The following is a 23,711-nucleotide window of genomic DNA, read 5'->3' as shown; positions in this document are numbered from 1 at the left end:
AATAGGATTACTCCTACAAATCTACCTGAGGAGTACATTGGCATGTAGAATTCATTACCCAAATTACACTGTCTACCAAACATTCATGTGGTGGGCTTCTGCCGCACTAAGGAAGAAATATCTCCACTTCCTACTTGGCCAAACGTTTTGGAGTAGTCAGTGGTTCTTTAAGAAGCACTACTTCTAATTCCTTAATGTGCGGCTGTCAGGATTCCCTGTCTCTCTCTTCCTTGCTCTATCTTCTAATGCCAATCAAGCTATGGCCATAAAGTGCTAATGAAAATTAGAGTCTCTGGATGAAAGAAGAATGAGAAACGAGCAGAATGAAAGAAAGAGTGAAATGAATATAAATGATTCACACAGTCAGAGATGGCAGTTCCAATGAATTTGTCAGTTTTTAAAGGTGAATAACAAGTAGACAAAGAGCTGGGAGGGGGGTCCAGCTTCTGTCCATCTTCTTTCTAGTTGACCTTACTGTTCTAAACATTCAACTGTGCGAAATTACTAATAGTTGACTTTTTATGACCTTTAAAAGTGGCAATGTTATTGTACAGTTCAAACTAATATTTCTGAAGTCAAAATGCATGTAAGGGAAGTTATTTGTCAATCCAGTCTTATTTATTATGGCTAAAAAGAAAAAAAAAAAAAAATTCACCCGAGACTCTGACAATTAGTCTATTATTAAACATAGTTTTTAATGTAATTTCTCTTAGCATTTATGGACAGTCAAGGATTATTTTCTGTATATTATTTTTCTTTAATTACTGGAGGTAACATTTGCCTTCTAATCATATGGGTGCGTTAGGATAGAAAAAGGGTGGCACTCCTAGATAAAGCAATGGACTGCAAGGTTTGGTTTGAGCCACAAGGTCGATAGTTCAAACTCCTCAGATGCTTCTTGGACACCTTATACAGGGTCACTATGAGTCAGCATCAACTTGGTGGGACTTAACAGCAATAAAAACATAAATAAAATCAGTTTAAAAATATAAAAATTGCTATATAAATATTATCATAGAACAATGGTATGGAGGTTATTATTCATTTTAAAATATTCATTAAGTATTTAATATATACAAGGCACTACTATAATTTCTTAGTGAAAAAAAAAAAGAAACAAAAAAGCAAACTGTTCACCTGGCAGGCATCAAGCAAGAAAAGTCAGCCCATCAGGGCAAATCCCTGTTCAAGACTGAAACTTAAAGTGATCACATGAGCAGGCTTGTAAGCTTGTTGGTAATCACCTTGATCTACTTGTGAGTGGAACTGGGGAAAATGCAGCAATTACGATATGAGCTGAGTTCAACCATGTTCCAGAGGCACTCATCGACCTTGAGATGAGAGAGTGAAGAGGAAGGGCTGGGTGGTCCGAAATTTAGGGGATTCTAGAGCTGCGAGTGAAGTGGTCTGCTGGTCTAAAGTGAGCAGAGGCATGCAAGAGCACCTAAACTTACAGATTTGACCTAGTTTGAATGGCTTGTTGATCAGAACTTGACTGGAGGCAGATAAACAAGTTTGGTACAGGAAGCAAGCATAAGTTGCTACAATTTGATGAAAGGGACCTTTGCGTACAGATGTAGTTGCTCAAAATTCCAACCAAGAGGGAAGGATTCTTCACATCAAGGATCAAACCTGTTCCCTCAGTACACAGGGCTGACAAGGATGGGCAATTTAGACACTGGCTACTAAAAATGGGGAGCTATAAAGACAGAAAGTGGCTGGTTTATAAGCTTTCAGAGCTTAGTTTCAGAACAAAGGAGGTAAGTTTTCCTCTTGTCTAGATAGGTATGGTGAAAGAGGATAGGAGAGGATTCTTTTGATTCAATACTGAGTATACTGTTATTATGACTAATTGCGATTGTCATAACTCTAAAGGCAGAAGATGTGAAACAAAAAGGGAGGAGTAGTTAATATTTCATTCCTGGAACAGAGGACCCTAAGACCATCAAGTGGGAAAACCAAGGCTTACAAAATGTGCCGTTTGGTTTGTTCAAACAAATATAAATTTTCTGTGTGTTTTATGTATATCAAAAAACAAAAATGATAAAAGATGGAATAGAGGTAAATACTGTTAACTGATGGTGCATGGAGAGGATTGTAATCATGCAATGAAACAAAATATTATAGGTTGAGCGTACAACGGACGATCTGCCCTGTAAACTATCACTCAATTAACAATAAAAGCTTAAAAAAAAAAAAGTAAGTGCCTGCTTTCATATACTTTACATTCTAAAGGGGATGCCCTGACTTGTCAGTCAGTTTGTCATATTTTAGTGGCTTGTATGTTGCTATGATGCTGGACGCTGGGCCACCAATGGTGGACAGGTTTCAGTGAGGCTTCCAGACTAAGAACAAACTAAGAAGAAGGAGTAAGTTGGTCACTTCTGAGGGGTTAGCCACTGAAAACCTAATGAATAGCAGCAAAAAATTGTCTGATATAGTGCTAGAAGTTGAGCCCTTCAGGTTGGAAGGCACTCAAAATATGGAAGGGAAAGCACTGTCTCTTCAAAGCAGAGTTGACGTTATTGATGTAGATGGAACAAAGCTTTAGGGACCTTCATTTGCTAAGGTAGCACAATTCAAAATGATATGAAATAGCTGCAACAATCCATTAATAATCAGAACATGGAATGTACAAAATATGAATCTAGAAAAATTAAAAGTTACCAAAAATGAAATGGAATGCATAAGATCAATATCCCAGGAAACAGCTGAAATGGACTGATATTGGTCATTTTGAATAGGACAATCATGGTTTACTAAGCCTGGAGTGACAAATTCAAAAGGAAGAGTGCCACATTCATCCTCAAAAATAAGATTTTAGGATCTGTCTTAAGGTAGAAAACTATCTGTGATAGGATAATAACTATACACCTACAAAGAAGATCGTTAACACAATTATAATTCAAATTTATGTAAAAACAATTAAATGCAATGATGACAAAATGTTTTAATTCTACCAGTTTCCACAGTCTGAAATTGATCAAATATGCAATGAAGATGCACTGATAATTACTGGTGAATGGAATGTGAAAGTTGGAACTAAAGAGGAGCGATTTGTGTGGCCTTGGTGATAGAAATGATCCTATAGATCAAGTAATAGAATTTTATAAGATCAACTTGTTCACGCCAAATACTTTTTTCAGCAACATAAATGGTGACTATACACTTGAACTATTCAAGGTATAATACACAAGAATCTAAATGACTACATCTGTGGGAAGAAGATACTATGGAGAAGCTCATTATCACAAACCAAAACAAGGTCAGGAGCCAATTGTGGAATAAACCATCAATTGCTTATATGCAAGCTCAGGCTGTAGCTGAAGAAAATTAAAATAAGTTCACAAAAGCCAAAACATGACCTTGAGCATATTCTTCCTGAATTTAGAGACCATCTCAAGAACAAATCGGATGCATTAGACACTAATGACCAAAGACTACAGGAGTTGTTGGATGACATCAAGAACATGATACATGAAGAAAGTGAAAGGTCATTTAAAAGACAGGAAAACAAGAAAAGACCAAGTGGATAACTGAAGTGAATGTGAAACTTCCTCTGGAACACAGAGTACCTAAAGCAAATGAAAGAAACGATGACATAAAAGGTCTGAAGAGAAAATTTAAAGAGCAACACGAGAAGATAAAGTATATAATGAAATGTGCAAAAATCTGGACTCAGAAAACCAAAGGGAAAGAATAAGCTCTGCCTTTCTCAAGCTAAAAGAACTAAGGGGAAAAATGCAAGCCTTGATTTGCAATATTTAAAACTTAATGATGTGGGGCTGTAGGGTAAGCACTTCTCCCTGAAACTGTGAGCTCTTGTTTGGCAGAGGGTGCTGGCCCATCTCAGATGCCCTGATTCCCCAGTTATCTCCTCTCTGAGGAGTGCCCCATCTCAAGTTTTTCCTTTCCTTTTTATTCTTTTCACTCTCTTCACTTATTTTTATCTTTTCTTTCTTTGATTTCCATTTTTTTAATTTTTCTTTCTTTTCTTCTATTTCTTTTATTTCCCTCTACTCTTCTTCTAAGGAGCTCTGGTAGCATAGTGGTTACCATTCAGGCTGCTAACCTTAAGGTCGGCAGTTCGAAACTACCAGCCATTCCGTGGGAGAAAGATGAGGCTTTCTGCTCCTGTGAAGATTTACAGCCTCGGAAACCCTGTACAGAGTCACTATGAGTCAGAACCAACTCCACAGTACTTAACAACAACAACAACTCTTCTTCTTTTCTTGAGGGAAAAGGTGAGGCTTTCTTCTCCTGCAAAGAATTACAGCCTCAGAAACCCTATATAGGGTTGCAATGAGTTGGCACTGCCTCAAAGGCACTTAATGACAATAATAACAACCTTCCTTTTCTTGATTTTTTTTATAATTCTCTTTACTTTTTCTCTTTTCTTCTCCCCCAAGTTTTGTTTATTGTATTTTTTCTTTCTTTTTATCTTCTCTCCTAGTTTTCTATTCCTAGTTTTATTTTCCTTTCTTTTTTCTTTAGCTAGTAAAATATTTTATTACTGCATTTTTTCTATATTCTTTCCTCTCTTGCTTGCTCTCTTTTTTATTTACTGCTGTTTTGTTTTTCTATTTTCTTATTTTTCTTATCCCACCTGCTGAGAGACAGCAACCATGTTCATTCATATAGCAAAATCACAGCCATACTTCCTGCATCCTCACTTACTGGGTAAGAACTATTACCTGTTCTTGTAGCACCTGATCAAAGATAGCAGCCAGTACCAATTAAGCCTACTATGAACTGTGCTATACAAACAGAAAACAGAGAACGGTACACACACTTGCATTCTTTATCACACTCATCTGGACACAAGTGGTGAGTGCCTACACATCACTGTACACTCATAAAGTAAAAACAAATACAATAACACTACATGCTTTGGAAACAACAGACAATTTCAGTTCACACAGAGAAATAAGATATGAGTGGCTCTAACAAGTAATCAAAGTACATAGTCAGAAACATTCTTCAGCAAGAAATAGGATTGGAAATACCTGGTAAGTAATTGAAAAGAATGATATTTAGGTACCCAATGAATTAAGAAAAGATTGAAAGAGTTGCAGATGAAATTACAAAAAACATAGACAAAATTTTAGACTAATTCAGAAAACCATTAAAAGACTTGATTAAATAAATGAAAAAAATTAGAAACCATACAGAAATATAGAAGATTAACACTAATATCTCAGAAATAGATATTACATTGAATGGGTAAAGGAGTAGAATTGAATCAATGGAAGGTCATATTAGGGAACTTGGTGACAATTCTCTCAATATTAATCTGCTAGGGGAGCAATCAGAAAAGAAAACAAAAATCCAGAGAATGCTTAAGAATTATGTAGACACTTACATGTGATAGGAATTCCAGAACAAGAAGAAACAAAACAAAACTGGTAACGCTAACCTCTGATTTCTCAGCAGAAACTATACAGGCAAGAAGGCAATGGGATGACATATATTAAACTTGGAAAGAAAAAAGATAGCCAAGCAACAATCATATACCTTCAAAATTGTCCCTCAAAGAAAACAGCAAAATTAGGTCATTTCTAGATGAATAGAAATAAGTAAACTTTTCAAAAAAATATTAAAGGGAATTTTAGACAACTAATGACAGCAAACAACAACTTGAGATTAACATACATGACAACACCAGCCAGATGTCAACCCAGACATAAAAGTATACAACGTAAAACAAACATAAGACAAATGAAATTAGGGAACCAGAAATATCAATTTGTAATGAAGAAAATTACAAAGTAAAAAGAGCGATTAGTGTATTGAAATTCCAAATGAAGAGTAAATCAGGTAGATTTCAAGATATAACACATTATTTTAACTTGGATGAAGGGGAAGACAATATAGAATAAGAAGGGGGCTAGCAAAAAATAAAATGTGGAGGCAGAGGAAGACACCAAGAGAAATGTAAGAATTAAAGGCAACAGAGGTAAATACTGTTATACATGTAATACTGCAAGAATGGTGATCTACAGCAAATGCATGAATAGACATGCAGGCTGAATTTTTTTTTTTTTTTAGAACACTGAGATCCTAGAGTTAAAGAAGTGCTACTATTTCCTTTATGGATTACCTGTGATGGTGCAAAACCAGACATGTGGAAAGCAGAAAACACAAGTGGCACTTCAGCCTTCAGGAGCATTTCAATATAGTGAGTGCTGCAATAAAATATCGGATGGATGCCAGTTTCTGTAGTGTCAACAGGTAGGTACCTCTACACAAAGGAGAGAAATTGAGAATTAAAAAATGAATAAACAATTTAAAATAATGAGACAGATGTTTTGTCTCATTGATTTTTTTTCCCTTTACTTGGAAATGCTGTTTCAAAATTAATGTGGTGGCATAACAAGTTACTGCTAATAGTGTATTCTATAAATCCAAAAGTCAGAATATTAACCACTGTTGTTGTTTGTTGTTAAGTGCCATCAAATCAGTTCCAACTCTTAGCAACCCTGTGTAAGGTTTCCAAGGAGCAGCTGGTGAGCTTGAACCACCAACCTTGCAGTTCAAAAAGACTTTGCGGTCCAGTGTTTATCCTACAGTGCTACACCAGGACTTCATTAAACACTATAAAAAGAATACATACTGAGAACCATGTTATACACTTTCTAACAGAGAGATTAAGTTAACTCTCTGTGGCTGTGGTATCTTAAATTTTTGTGGAATCATAGGGAGTAGTGTTGCATGAAAGAATAAATAAATGTATGAGTGGGTAAATGAGTGACAAATGTTGTATATTTTTATTACAATTGTATCTTAATAAGTTTAAAGTTCTTGGTTGTGTCCAGTGATTCTATAACATTAAATGATTTCAGCTTTTGTAGCAGTTGAGAATATTTGCCTAGTAATTTTATCTAATATGACATTAAATAATTTACATATGAACTTTAGTTAATAGCTCAAATCTGGATATTAATTTCTCAAAGAAGTTCAACTCAAAAGCTGTAAAAAATAAGCATTCTATACATTGATAGTTGATTCTACGATAGTTAATTTTATGCATTGATAAATTAAATAGACAACATCTTATTATCAACATTAGACAGATGTCTAGACATACATACATACATACATACATACATACACAAACCAGCCTCATTAGAAAGATGTCTAGAAAAACAACAACAAAGCCTATTTATTTGAGTGGCTAGAAATGACGATATGGGCTATATTAGAATAAATATCCTTCAATTTATCTTGTTTTATGAAATATACAATGTGTTTCTTTAATGGCATATAATTAATGAATCTAATAAGCATATATAAGGAGTGCTGGTGGATCAATGGTTAAGCTCTCAGGTGCTAAACAAAAGGTTGGTGGTTTGAAATCACCAGCTTGTCTGTTGGAGAAGTGAACTGGTGATCTACTCCCCTAACATTTTCAGCCTATGAACCCCTAACCCTATGAAGCCCTAACCCTATGGAGCAGTTCTACCCTCGCTTACTGGGATGCTACGTGCCAGAAGTAACTCAATTAGCACACAAAACTATGCAATAATAAACACATACAAAAGGACAAAAATCAACTTATACATATATAAGATTCTAATTTTCAGTACAGTCAAATTCAAGTAATAATTATCTGAGAACATGTATAATAATAGCATAAGATTTCTATGTATTTGCAGTGATTCTTATAGGCTATCATTTCTATACCGTATTAAAAAAAAACTTTTTAGAGAAGGTCTATTAAGACTTATTAGTTATATTCTGAAGTCATTATTTAAAATGTATTATTAAAATAAATAAAGAATTCTTCTGTTATTATGCATTTTACTCTTTGGAAGAAATTATGCCACAATTTTTGATAAAAAACACAGATCCTAGCACCAAAATGTACACAGATTATGTTCAGGGTAAATTAGTCAGTGAATGACAATAATAGATACTAATGTTTATGTGGTAATCATGGTAAAATTCACCAATGCTGCCGAATCGATTCCAACCCATAACTACCAGACAGGACAGAGTAGAACTGCTCTCATCTTTACGGGAGCAGACAGCCTCATATTTTTCCCAAGATGCAGCTGGTGGGTTTGAACAACCATTTTTACAGTTTACAGCCCAATGCCTAACCCACAGTTCCTTAACCATGCTAAACTCACTCATAATAAAAATGTCTTATTAATCCATCGATTAGCTGATATTTCAGTAAACAGTTTTCATAAAACCAGATCAATAATGATAAATCTAGGCCACATGGATATAATAAATAATCTTCTAAATTAAAAAATAATAAATATCACTTGATACACTTTCAGTGTTTTGATATATTTTGTTTAGTCACAACTCTCTGAAGGGATCATTAACTATTCTCTACAATGTAGGCCTGAGCAGAACACATACAGGATAACAGCATCTAGTCCTGGTGTGGTACTGCGGGTTAATGTGTTGGAATGCAAGGTCAGTTTGAATCACAAGGTTGGCAGTTCAAGCTCACCAGCCACTCTTTGGAAACCCTATCTAGGGTCTAAAGAGTTGGAACCTACTTAATAGCACTTAACAACAACAACACTGTAACATCTAAGTAACTTATAAATGAACATATAATTGTGAAAAATACTCAGTGACAACTTTTGACTAGAGAGATATATTAGAAAACAACATAACACAAAAGAACTTAATAACTGTATAGAATATTTTACTTTACTGATTAAAAATGCAAGATACTTATTTTAAAATGAAGCGTGATAAGTTGTCTTTTATTTTTTTATTTTTCCATTATAGGGGTTCGACTGAATCATTTTATTAAAGGGCACTTCTCTTATAAATGACTTCAAATTTTAATTTCTCAGATTTTATTTATCTCTGATGTATAGTACAATCATAGTTTATAACATTTTGAGAACTTCAAAATCAATGTCTCATTATTTCTTGTATTGCTTATCTTAGGTTTTTTTTTTTTTTTTTAACTTCTTGATGTAATTTGTTTAAAATATTCTTAACAATTAAGAGGAACAAATATTCTTTCATTACATTTTCTAAAATAATAAAACCTACTATTGTCTTACATAGTTCTGTTTAAATATGAATTCACACATCCAATCCATATTCATGAGTGGTTACTATGAGTCGTAGTTTGGGACACATTAGGGAACAGAATAGAAAACTCTACCTTCAGAGAGCCTATATTTACATGCTTAAATAATGAACAAATAAATACATAAATTAAGCAGCATTTTAGGAATTTGTTGGCTATGGGATTTAAAAAAAAAGAATAAAATAAACACTGTAAGGAGGATGGAGAATATGCAACTAGAGGGACAAGTGGAACTTTTTTTGAGGGTTTTTAGGGTTTTTTGAGGTTGATTACAATAGTGTTAGATTGAGTCTCAGTAGTACAAAAAGGTCAAGTGCTCAAATGCAAACCTAAATACTGGAGGCTCCAAACCACCCAAGGACTCCACAAGAGAAAACTAGCGATAAGCATTCATAAAGATTATAGCCAAGAAAACACCAAGGGCACTTTTGCTTTATCACATGGGGTTGTTAGGAGTGAACAATGGCTTGACTGCACCTAAGAACAACAAAGAATGAACTAAAAAAGGTAGACAAGTTTGTATTATTAATAATGAAAGTCTAAGTGTCTCACCACAAGTGCATATTTACTTATCTTACTGACCTGCCAGCTTTGTTTATGAGCAATAGAACAAATAAAATAGAAAAGGCACCACCTTTAAAACATATTAAGATTATTAGTGAATGTGATGACAAGCCAAGTGACAAAAGACTAATAAATCCACAACATACTGTAATTAGTGACTGTCCATACCTTAGGAACTGGACCTAGTTGCTTAATTAGCAGCTCTACACAGAATCCCTGAAGAGGAATGTCTGCAGGATGTCATTTGTTGCATAAAGAAGCAGTTAAATAAATTACTGATAATGGAATATTCAACTTGGAAAGGAAAAACTTGTAGTTGGAAAGGAAAAAGGATGCTATGGAAGGCATTTCAGGCTTTACTGATGGTACAACTGCACCAGCAAAAATGTGTCAACATACAAACTTCATTCTGAAGACTCTGAGATTCTAGCTAGTCATGTGCCATTCCATTAAACTCATTCATCTACTGGTTGGTTGGTGGTTATGTGCCGTGGCGTCGGTTCCAACTCAGCGACCCTGTACAGGGTTTCCGAGGCTGTAAATGTTTACGGGAGCAGAAAGCCTCATCTTTCTCCTGCAGAACAGCTGGTAGTTTTGAACTGCTGACCCTGAGGTTAGCAGCCTGATTCATAACCACTACACTACCATAGCTCCTAGGAGGCTTCAAAAGTTCACAAAAAAAATGCTATATTTTATTTTCATTTTCTATGACCTTTCAAGTCTCTTTATATATTCCATACAAAGTGCTATCAAATGTTACACTTAATGAAATACAAGCTGTTAAAAAGTCCTTGGTTTTATGGGAAAATGCAACTGAACACAGTATTTCTGCTGTTATGCAGGATTTCCAAAGGTAGAGTTTTATCAAAAGTTTATGAGTTAAAGGAGTTGGAAAAGCTTTTTAATCAAGGAGTTAAATTTTTTAAACCTTGCATATTTGAGGAATGATAGTTTATTGGCTAACTTTTTAAAGCATCTAAGTCGGAATCAACCCAATGGCACTTAACAACAACAATTTAGCAAAACCTAAATCTACAAGGCTTATAAAAAATGAAATAGTATTTTGTGAAATATATTATAGTTTCAAAGCCGAAGTTTTCTAAAATTTTAGTTTAAATCATTGGTAATGTTTAGATTGTGTTATAATCTGAAAAAAAAAGTAGAATTGTTAAAATTAGTGGAATGTGGCGGTGGTAGTGGTGTGTCATGGAGTCAGTTCTGACTCATAGTGACCCTGCATAGGGTTTCTGAGGCTGTAAATCTTTACAGGAGCAGAAAGCCTCATCTTTCTCCCATGGAACGGCTAATAGTTTCAACTGCTGACCTCGAGGTTAACTGTCCGACTTGTAACTACTATGCTACCAGAGCACCTAGTGGAGTGTAGGTATAATTTTTAAATGTTGCCATTACAATGTACGATTGACTCAAACCACCAAAATAATTTTCAATATAACATTTGTAAATGGAAAAGAAAACGATGTGAAGGATAAAAAAAATAATGATCAACCACTTAAAATTCGATTTAAAGAGACAGAATTATTCAAATTTTGGTTAACAACAAGAAAATTGTTCCACTGTTTGGAGAAAACTAGTAATATTCTTTTGTCATTTGCTTTCCTGTTCATGTGGATGCAATGTCATGACAGTGAAGGTAATAACTGAAAAGTCTTATTCATGAACTTTACAAAACTATTTCAACCATAAATATTAAAATTTTATTATTTAATGTATTCTTTGATGCTTTGTTTTTATTGTCCTTAGCGTAGTGGTTACGAATCGGGCTGCGAACCTTAAGGTCAGTGGTTCGAAACTACCAGCTGCTCCGCGGGAGAAAGATGAGGCTTTCTACTCCCGTAAAGATTTACACCCTCGGAAACCCTGTGCAGGGTCGCTATGGGTCGGAACCGACTCAACGGCACTTAACAACAACAACAACATCACAATTATATACTATAAAGAACACAAACAAAATGTTTTCATCTAAATATACTCAGATACCCTGCAGTACCCTTCAGCTTATCCAGGAGCCGTATAACCTGTCACATGTTCTGGAAAAGTTTAAGAAAGTTTCAGTAACCATTTGTATAGCTTGTAGAGTTAGTGGTTTCCCCAAGTTTGAAAGTGATGGATACAATTAATTCTAAACTAACCTCTGAAATACCATGAGACAAGTAAAAAAACTTTAAAAATATGCAGTATGTTAATCAAGCTGAGCATTGATATCCAAAATCTACATAGTGAGTTTTTTGTTTGGTTTTCATCATGAGTTGGAATTGACTCAATGGCAACTAGTAATAACAATAGAAGAGTATAGCTACGATTTCTACTTAGTAATTTATTTTCTCATACCATGGTTTTAACCATCGAGGGAGTCTTTCTAACAAAGGATCAGTAAAATATTAATATTATCCCATAGTTTTACATATAGAATTTAATATAACTTATTCAAGGGCCCATTTTAAATGCTTCTAGCATTAATCTTTCATCAGTTACCATTAACTAAAACATGAAGTATTTGAGATAATGTTAAATCTGTGTTTCCAAAAAGCATTAGTTACAAAATGAATATAAATTATCATAGTGCCACAATTTAAATATGATATTCCTTAAAATATCAAGCCTTCCTTTAAAATCAATCTAAATGTCTTACAGAAACATGCAATCGTGGCAACCAAAGGAAAGCAGAAGTCAGAAGCCGGGAGAACCTCTGAAGAAACTGGAATGCTTTCTCTTTGTCCCCCAACATTATCATGAACAGAGAAGACACAAACCAGTCATGGCCAACATAAGTCGCCTGCAGGCACACTGAAAAAAACAGTTAAGGAGCTTTAATAATATTCTTTCTTTCAAAATTAATTATAAAAACACCTTAAATAATCATTTATAGAACTTCTATCATATGAGAGACACAAATGGTATTTAGTCCTCATTTTATTTTCAACCAATGGAGTCTGTGTATGGTGCTGTAGGATAAGCATTGGACTGCTAACCACTCGGGACAGACTTCTTCCTGCCACAGGGGAGTACTGCGATCCTAGTGACATAGCTCCCCATGGGCAACTTCTCTCACCTTGCGCCTTAACTTTATCTTAACCATCACTGATGTACACATTTGTGTCATCTAGCAGAAGGAAACCTAATCTCATACATGACACTGGGAATCTTCTTCTTAGCACCCTGCTCTGCTCATAGCACACTCTTCTTTTACTATTAAGATAGGTATCTGTTGTATTTTATCCACAAGGTCAGCAGTTGTACTTCACCAGCCACACCATAGAAATCCTATGCAGGGTCCCTAAGAGCTGGAACCAACTCAACAACATAAATAGCAGCAATATTTAAGCTACAGAAGTACAATTAATCTATTATTAGTAAAAAATTAATCACTTATCGGTAACTATTTTCATGTACTATGTACTTACAAGGGACTTTTGGTGTGTTGCTGTATGATCAGCATTGAACTTCAAGTCACATGGTCAGAAGTTCAAATTCACCTGCTGCGCCTCAGAAACCCTATACAGGGTTGCGGTGAGTTGGAACCAACTTAACGACACTTAACAACAGTGTGCTTACATGCCCACTGGTAGCTAATGGTACTAGCAACTAGAGAAAACTACAAACTTTGTGAAAAATGATTTATTCAACTCATTAACACATCAGTACCATCCTTTCTCTAGTTGAAGCCATCATCTAGCATAATAAAATGAACATAGTTTTAGAATTCAGTAAAGCAAATTGCTTGTATATAATTTTCAAGTCAAACTCCATTCTGAAAGTTAATCATTTTGAATGGAATGATAAAATGGATGTAGTAAAGAAAAGTAGCAGTCTTTATTTTTATCCCGGATTTACTAAACATATTTTAAAACCTTTCTAAGGTGTATCTGAAAATATATCTAAATAGTTTTAATTATTCCATTTAAGATTTAATGAATAAAACTGATTCTAATAATTATGATCACATGTAATTGAATGAATATTTAAATACAAAATAAAATACTACACTATAAAGAAATATAATTAACAGATAAATCACTAATACAGGTTATAAGATTATTTTAATGAAAATGTGCCAAGGTATCCCATAAAAGAATTAGGAAAAATATATGATGAAAGTTCAACACATATGAATTCACTTAAAAAGGATATGAAGAGAAGATTTTATGGGAGCTTGCTGCTGTCTAAGGAATCTCTCACAATGCTTTAAAAGCAAGGAAAGATGATTTTCTGCACCTTCTTTTAATAGGTTGAGGAACTTGCCATACCTAAATTAAAAACACACAAGACACATGAAATGAAAAACATCAGAACCTGCATTGTAAACTCAATTTTTTGAATCCATCAAAATCTATTTCTTTGGAAACCTCAAGGTTTTCAGTTTTCGAATTTCCACTTTTAGAAAAATTATGTTATATAGAACACTTAGGAAAATTTAACTCTCAATACATGTTTCTGATAATTATATATTTGGATTAGCAGTAGTGATATGGTAAATTCTGATGACTTTAAAAAAGGATGAAATAGTGATGGAAGAATAAACAGATGTCCTATACATGCAGATTAAAATATAAGTGCTAATTGAAAAGATAGAGATTCAAATCCATGGAAACTCTATACAGGGTTACTATGAGATGGAATCAACTTGATGGCCCTAAACAAAAAGATAGTTTTTTCTTAACTTTTTGAAAGCATGAAATGTTGATGTATTGCTTACAGAATGTTAAGTCTAAAAACAGCTTTAAGTTCATCTAGCCTTATGGTTTTCAATATGGGTGGTACTCCCCCAGGAACCATTATGGAAGTATGTGGGGTCATATTGACTATCCGAGTGACAGTGGGGTGGCTTCTGGTACTTACGAGGAGGGACGGGAGGTTTGACATGGGACCTGTCTTGGATAACAACTGCAATATTATTTGGATGAACAAAAGACTGATTTATAATTATCTGATTCCAATTTCATTTTTAAAGTCCTATGTGGTTCTATGAGAGTCCTGGTGTAGTGCTGTGGATTAATGCGCTCGACTGCAAAGTCATTTGAACCACAAAGTTGTCAGTTCAAGCTCACCAGCCGCTCCTTGAAAACCTTGTACAGGGTTGGTATGGGTCAGAACAGACTCAATGGCACTTATCAACAACAGTAATGTGGTACTATAGAACAAGCACTGGACTGCTAACCAAAAGGTCAGTGGTTCAAACCCACCAGTGACTCTTCGGAAACCCTGTATAGGGCATTATGAGTCAGCACTGACTCAAGGGTTCTGACTCATAATTGTTGTTATTACAAAAACAATTCAATTTTACATAAAATATTTTTCTATAAATCAAGTGAAATGATAGCTAAGTCAATGGAGCCCTGGTAGCTTAGTGTATTACAAGCTGGGCTGAAAACCGCAAGGTCAGTAGTTCAAATCTACCAGTCACTTTCAGGGAGAAAGATGAGGCTTTCTGCTCCCATAAAGAAAACAAAAATCCTCACCACAGGACCAATAAACAACATCCATGTGAATTGAGAAAAGACTGAAGTTGTCAAAGACTTCATTTTGTTTGGATCAACCATCAACATTCATAGAAGCAGAAGTCAAGAAATCAAACGATGTATTGCACTAGGCAAATCTGCTGCACAAGACCTTTCTAAAGTGTTGAAGAGCAAAGATGTCAGTTTGAGGACTAAGGTGTACCTGACCCAAGCCATGGTATTTTCAATAACCTAAAATACATGTGGAGTCCTGTTGTGGCGCTGTGGGTTAATGCGGCAGGCTGCAAAGCCGATTGAACTGCAAGGTTGGTGGTTCAAGCTCACCAGCTACTCCTCGGAAACCCTATATAGGGTCGCTATGGGTTGGAACCGACTTGATGGCACTTAACAACAACAACAACAATATACATGTGAAAGATGGGCAGTGAATAAAGAAGACTGTAGAAGAATTGATGCATTTGAGTTATGATGTTGGAAGAGAATATGAAATGTACCATCAACTTCCATAAGAACAAATAAATCTGTGTTGGAAGAAATGCAGCCAGAGAGCTCTTTGGAAGCCAGGATGGCCAAACTTCATCTCTCATGCTTTGGACATATAATCAGGAAGGACCAGTCACTGGAGAAGGATATCATGTTTGGTAAAATGGAGGACTGGAGAAAAAGAGGATGAGCCCCAATGAGATGGACTAGCATACTGTTGGCAGCGATGGGCTCAGGCATAGTAAATATTGTGAGGTTGGCCCAGGACTGGGCAGGGTTTCATTCTGTTGTACATAGGGTCACTATGAGTCGGTACTGACTAGATGGCACCTTACAACGACAACAAATATTTACAGCCTTGAAAACCCTGTAAAGGGTCGCTGTGAGTAGGGACTAAGTCAGTGGCATACCACCACCACCACCACCACCACATCTAAATTTTTAAAAAGATAGCTATTCATTTTGTTTGAAACCTTAATAGGGTTTTTTTTTTTTTTTTACCATTTTAGATAGTGACATTGGGAAAGATAACTGATTTGGTATTAGAGGTACTAGCATAAAAACTCTTATCAGTCTGCAAATGTAGCTGTTAGCTATTTCTTACACTGCTGCTATATCTAAACATTTCATTATAAATCGCTTTCAATATATGAGGGGCTTCAAAAAGTTTATAGAAAAATTTAATTATCATATCATTCCATTTTTCCATGAACTTTTTGAAACTTCCTTTTAATGTCTGATGAATAAGACATCAAAAAGAATTTAAAAAATTTGTGACTTATCTGCTTATAGTATCTACATAAACCAATTTCAACTTCATATCAAAAACAGGCCCTACATTCTACAAGTGGGAGACCAAAAATCAATATCACCATTTTCATCATGTTGCTATGAATTTATTTTATTTTAAAAAGTCATCCTTTTTAACAGAATCCACATGCATGTTTTTTATACTTGACTCTGAAGATGACCCTATAAATAGAATGCAACAGTAATGATCCCAATTTAATAAGCAAAAGAAGAAAGCTTCACGAACTCCCAGTCAGCTGGTTTCTAGCTTGCCAACTGCCTTTTCAAAATTATAATTTGAATATAAAAAGTTCAAACTATGATAATTCTAGTTCATTCATTTTATTTCTGCATCTATCCTTACGGCATTTCTGTGCTCATCATGATAGCGTGACAATTAGGACTAATCATATTTTAGAAAATGGTATGATTGTGCTACAAATATGCTGATTTTTACAATGCTATTTTTGGAAAAAACCTGATAGTCAAAGAGGCTTAAATATACCATAATTAGCCTCTGGAATAATAATGAACTGTAGCTGATTTACCTGCAGAGGTAATTTAATCACGCGTCAATATCTTCAAAAACCAACTTATTATTTTTTGAAAGATAAACCTAGCATGTAAAGCATACGGAATAGTTGAATGTTAAATTAAATACTATTGAGCACGTATCATGCAGATAAAACCAATTTTAGACATGTACCAGAGAGATATTTCCCTATAATATACCTGATAGTCATTTTAATGCCAAGCTGCTGCACAGATGAAAGATTTTCACTCTTCACATTTGCATCAGTAGCTAAAGACAATAGAAAACTGGGTTATAAAAATTTATAAAAGTCTGCATAACATCACATTTTAATTGAAAATTGATGAAAGCAATATTTTTACATATTTTAGTGTGAATTCTAGAAACACTGGTGAATTTGTTCTTTTAAGGGCTGCTATTTATGTTTTCAGAGAATTAACAGGAAACTTTTAACAAATAACTTTTCTCCTACAAAAAAAAATTAAAAAACATATACACAAAACAAATGATCAGTTTTTAAGAAAATCTATTTTATTCACCTCTTACAACACAAGGATGTTAACCCAAATGAAGTTGTGTTGTTAGATGCCCTCAAGCCAAATTTTACTCTTGGTGACCCCAAATAACAGGGTAGAACTGCCCCATAGTTTTTAGGCTGTAGTCTTTACAGGCTCAGACTAACAGGCCTTTCTTCTCTGGAGCTGGTGGGTCAAACTTTTGGTTAACAAATGAACATGTATTGTTATGTCATTAGAGCTCCATATAATATAAATGTTGTTGTTGTTAAGTGCTGTCGAGTCTGTTCTGACCCATAGAGATCCTGTATAGGGTTTCCAAGGAGCAGCTGGTGAGCTTGAACTGCTGACCTTGTACAAACAAACAGTGGTCCAGAAATACTGTATTTCCATTAAGCAATACATACCCATACGATTTTTTATTTCAAATATGCACAGATATGACTGCCTATTTCTTCCTGACATACCTGACTAAATCTTCAAGAAATCAACACTCTACTTAAATAATGTATAATAAGTTGTGAGGGTTGAGTAAAGCATTTTCTTCCTGTAAATCAGATTTTCTTGTGAAGTGGGACTTGTAAAGTACTGAGAGTTATACGAAAGTCTGAGAGTTTGCATCAAGTTCTTGAGAAAATTGGATAACCAAGCTAACAGTGATTACTGAGAGTTTAGTTGAAACTCACTTTTTGGCTGGAGAAATACAAACACACACATATAAACATTCATATATAAAACTAAGAACAATGTTTAAAATCACATTAACTATTTAGTAGAGGGGAAAAACAAATAAAAGGACAGGTTTTCTGTATTCCATATCAACACCTCCCCACCGATCCCATCATAGTGCCATCTTATTGTAGCAATATAATTTGGTCACTGGTGGACTCATTCATTCCATTTAATAAATCCTTTCTGGTATAGTCAGTGTGGAGCACTGTGCTAGAAGCTATGAGGGATAAAAGATGAATCATACATCATGTCCTAAAGGAACTTATCATGTAGTGTCAGAGATGAAATGTGTTTGTAGATAACTGATAAAGGTGTGTTAAAGTCCTAAGTGAGATAAGAGTGGTGTGGATAAAGTGTTATGTGAATTTGGAAGTGGGAGAGATTATGGTTTCGAAGAAGTGACATTTAAACTGAGCCTTAAGATACCAGTAGATTTTGCATCTGCAGACATTAGGGAGAACAAATTAAATGTCACTGTTATCAACATCTATTCCTCTAACCAAAAATAATATTTTTGCATGCCTAGAGTTGAAGTAGAGCCTGTGTGGGGCTGTAGGATAGGCACTGTACTGATAACTGCAAGGTTGGTGGTTCAGATCTACCCTCCACCTCTAGGAAACCCTATACAGGGTCGCTATGAGTCAAAATGGATTCCATTGCATTTAACAAGAGTTAAGGTAACTAACTTGTCTTGGTTTGCCTGAGAATTTACTGGGATTAGCAACTGAAGTCCATGTCCCAGGCAGCCCTCACAGTCCAGACAAACTGTGACAGTTGATCATTTTCTATTTAGAAATGTCATTTTCTTACCAAAAAATAAACAAAAACGTATGTGATGCTGACTTCTTGATATATTACATTTGAATTTTACTTACACAGACTTGCTATGATTTGGTTACAGTGGTAGCAGCTAAGCTACAGTTTATATAGTGTACACATACTTGCTATTTAGAATGCTTACTGTGCTTTATAAAGGGAGAAGGACATCATTTCTGCACTTCTAGTCAGAGACTTTAGCAACAGATTAAGCAAGGGTACAATTCCATGTCTTCTACAGAGATTTTTCAAGCTGAAGTGAAGATGGAATCCTACACCCTCTATCCCCTCTTGCCCGTTAACCAAAAACTATGAAGTGCAAGTATAAAGGAACAAATTCAGTATACAGAGAGACAGAGAAAGGAGACAGATTGCTAAGGATTGATAGGTTCTTAGATTGATAATATCTTAGATTTCCAAGTTCTAAAATACCTAATGCCGTGATGCTCATGTTGTTGGATGATTTTACAAATTTTACATAACCTCGTGAAAATTATCATTAAAAGCACACTCTGTATATTCCTATATTCATGGAGTGGACAGCCTCCTGTTGACTACTATAGTAGTTTAGGTGAACTCAATGACATTGAATCACCAATGATTATAAAGCAATTTAATGAAAAGAATGCAGTATTTTTCTAAAGTATTACATAATAATTTTAAGTAAGATTAAATGATTATATTTCAAATTCGAGTACATATAAAATTGAATTGTTAAGCATGATGAATAAAATATTTATTTTCATTAATCACTGTTCTTACAGTAATACTAAGGCTTCTCTTCTGGTGAGAATATAACAGACACCTATGTTAATAGTGAGGAAGAGTGTACTGTGAGTGGAGCAGGGTGCTAAGAATAGGATTCCCAGTGTCGTCTATGAGATTAGATTTCTTTCTGCTAGAAGAGGACACAAATGTCTACATCAGTGAAGATTCAAAGTTAGGGAGCAAAGTAAGAGAAATTATCCAAGTGACCTATGTCACTGAGAATCTCAGCTCTCTCTTGTGGCAGGAAGTAGTCCTTCCCGAGTCATCTAGCTGTGTGGCTTGAAATGAGTATTTTAAGTTTTCTGGGGTTACAGGGAGGTGCTAATTAAACATTTATGAATCTGTTTCTTCTTAGTATAAACTTAATCTGCACATTATCAACATAAAATATCTCCCAACTGTGGCTGAACATCAAAGTCCTCTGAGAAGTGTTTTATAAGCAAAGATAAACAGACTACTCCAGATTACTGAATTAGAATGCTGGGGAGGCATATTCAGTCATTTGTATTTTAAAGACCTTTCCAGTTTATTTCTTCTCTACTAAAGAAGGCTCCTAGTACAGCACTGTAGGAGCAACACAAGGTCCACAGTTCAAATCCATTGCTGCTCCTTGGAATCCTTATACAGGGTCACTATGACTCATAACTGACTAGATGACACTTAACAATAACAACAACAAAGTTGAGTCTAGTAGTGCTGTAGGATAAGCACTAGAATACTAACCACAAAGTCAGCAGTTCAAATTAAAAGCTGCTCCTTAGAAACCCTATACAGGGTCATTATGAGTCTGAACTGACTCAACAGCATGTAACAGCAATAACAACAACAAAGTTGAGACTTAAAGGAATAAATACATGCTACAATATGGATGGACTTTGCAAATAATGTTGTTATTGTTGTTAAATGCCATTGAGTCAATCACAAAAAGACAAACATTATCTGATTTTAGTAATATGAAATACTATGAATTGGAAAATATAGAGAAATAGAGTATAATAGTGGTGACCAGTGGCAGGAGGGGGAGGGGAAGTGAGTACTCATTATTTCAATACCACTAAGATAGAAGAACAAACAAAAAAAAGGATACAGAAATCTGAAGAAGGTCTAAGATTCATGCTGGACAACATGAAGAGGAATAACTTAAGAATTATCAACATTCCAGAACAAGAAGAATCACACAAGTCCACAGAGGAAACAGTTGAAAAACTGCTGGTTGAAAATTTCTCTAAGATCCTAAAAAGTGAAAAGATAAACATTCAAGAAGCTCAACAAACCCCAGGAAGGATAGACCCCAAAAGAAAATCACCGAGACATATCATCATCAAGCTCTCCAAAATCAAAAGAGGCATTTCTGAAAGCAGCTAGGGAAAACAGAAGTGTTACATACAAAGGCAAGCAAGTCAGATTAAGTTCGGATCTCTCAGCAGAAACCATGCAAGCAAGAAGGCAATGGGGAGACATATATAAATCCCTGAAAGAAAAAAACTGCCAACCAAGATCCCTTTATCCAGCAAAGTTATCAATCAAATACGACGGTGTAATTAAAATATTCCATGATAAACAGAAGCTAAGGGATTTTGCCAAAGCCTACCCTGCACTACAAAACATCCTAAAGGGAGTTCTGTGGAATGAGAACCAACTAGAACAGATAACAACCAGAGATTGAACTATGTGGCAGTACCTCCCAGAACTAAATTGACAGAAAGAAGAGTCGAGAAAAGAACAAAAACTATAAGAACAAACTCAGAAAATCTGGGAGGTCACTCTATGATCAAAACAATTACAATGTAAAAGAAGGTAAACACGTATGCACAGAGACCCAGATGGTGAGAAGGTCAGGTAGATTACAGGATAAAATAGACTGCACTAAATGGAGAGAAAAGTTAATGGACTATAAGGCAACCTCAAAGAAAATTAACACTTCACAACATACCAAGAAAATTAAAATCCAAGAAAAACATGGAAACATTAAAACTATGAGGAAACTCACAAGAAAGAACATAAAAAGCATGAACTCAACAAAGGAAGACACACAGAACAAAGAAAGCAGCAACACCCCAAAAAACAAACATAATGGCAGCAATTAATTCATACCTATTGATAATTACACTGAATGTAAACAGGTTAAATACATCAGTTAAGAGACGGAGGGTGGAAGAACGGGTAAGAAAACAAGACCCTTCAATATGCTGTCTGCAAGAGACACATCTCATAAACAGAGAAAAAACAGATGAAAAGTCAAAGGACAGAAAAAATATACCAAGCTAATGGCAATAAAAAACAAACAGGAGTGGCAGTACTAATCTCTGATAAAATAAACTTTAAGGCAAAAAGCAGCATTATAGATAAAGATGGACATTATCTCAGGATTAAAGGAACAACTGAACAAGGTGACATAACTATAATAAATATTTATGCTAATGAAAGAGCTTCAAAATACATAAAGCAAACTCTAATAGATTTGAACAAAGAAATAGATGAATCTACAATAATAGTGGGTGACTTTAATGCACCGCTTGCAAAAATGGATAGAACAATCAGAAAGAAACTTGACAAAGACACAGAAGAAATAATTAACACAATCAGCCAACTGGAACTCATAGATGTGTACAGAGCAGTCAATCCAACACTTGCACAATACACATTCTTTTCCAGTGTACATGGAACATTCTCCAGAACAGACAATGTCTTAGAACACTAAACAAATCTCCATAAATTTACAAATATCAAAATACTACAAAGCATCTTCTCAGATCACAATGCTATCAAATTAGAAATCAACAATAGGAAGACCAAGGAAATCAAATTAAACACATGGAAATTGATTAACACCCTGCTGAAAAGCAACTTGGTAGTAGAAGAAATTAAACGCGAATTCACAAAGCTCCTTGAAATAAATGAGAATGAAAACACAACATACCCAAATCTTTGGGACACAGCGAAAGTGGTGCTGAGAGGACAATTTTTGGCAATAAATGGACACATCCAAAAAGAAGAAAGAAGCAAAATTAACACATTAACACAACATCTAGAACAGAAGGAACGTACAGGCACCAAAAGAAAAGAAATAATAAAGATTAGAGTAGAAATAAATGAGAAAGAAAACAGAAAAACGATAGAAAGAATCAACAGGACAAAAAACTGGTTCTTTGAAAGGATTAACAAAATTGACAGACCATTGGCAAACCTGACAAAAGAAAAGAGGGAGATTACACAAATAACACGCATTAGAAACCACATGGGCAATGTCACAATGGAACCAAAGAAAATAAAAAAGATAATAACGGAATACTATGAAGAGTTTTACTCCAACAAATTTAAAAACTTAGAAGAGATGGATACATTTTTAGATAAGCACGACCTACCTAAACTTACACACAGTGAAATAGAAAACTTGAACAGACCCATAGCAAAAGAAGAAATTGATCAGGTCATCAAAAGAATCCCAACCAAAAAAGCCCAGGCCAAGATGGATTCACTGGTGAGTTCTACCAAACGTTCAGGGAAGAGCTGTCACCAGTTCTACTCAAATTATTCCAGAAGACAGAGTAAGATGGAAAACGTCCTAATACATTTTATGAATCAAGCATAACACTCATACCAAAACCAAGAAAGGACATTACTAAGAAAGAAAATTACAGACCAATATCCCTCATGAACATAGATGTAAAAATTCTCAATAAAACCCTAGCTAAAAGAATCCAGCAACACATCAAAAAGATAATACATCATGATCAAGTGAGATTCATATCAGGGATGCAAGGATGGTTCAACATTAGAAAAACAATCAGTGTTATGCACCATATAAATAAGAAAAAATAAAAGAACCGCATGACCATATCGATTGATGCAGAAAAGGTATTTGACAAAATCCAACATCCATTCCTGATAAAAACACGCAACAAAATAGGAATTGAAGAGAAATTCCTCAACATAACTAAGAGCATATATACAAAACCAACACCTTA

At 34.8% G+C, this 23,711-nt stretch overlaps 1 protein-coding gene across 1 annotated transcript in view; it reads right to left on the bottom strand.

Annotated features, from left to right (window-relative positions):
• TBC1D32 (TBC1 domain family, member 32) overlaps positions 1-23,711 on the bottom strand; it is a 345,222-nt gene that overhangs the window by 16,874 nt on the left and 304,637 nt on the right. The window contains 4 exon segments of the mRNA XM_006839881.1: positions 6,101-6,241; positions 12,282-12,436; positions 13,754-13,896; positions 17,113-17,182. Coding sequence (XP_006839944.1) covers positions 6,101-6,241; positions 12,282-12,436; positions 13,754-13,896; positions 17,113-17,182 — 509 coding nt within the window.

Source organism: Chrysochloris asiatica, unplaced genomic scaffold (assembly GCF_000296735.1).
Source record: "Chrysochloris asiatica unplaced genomic scaffold, ChrAsi1.0 scaffold00027, whole genome shotgun sequence".
Lineage (NCBI taxonomy): Eukaryota > Metazoa > Chordata > Mammalia > Afrosoricida > Chrysochloridae > Chrysochloris > Chrysochloris asiatica.
Note: the sequence above shows the minus strand (reverse complement) of the source record. Positions and strands in the feature narration are given on the sequence as shown.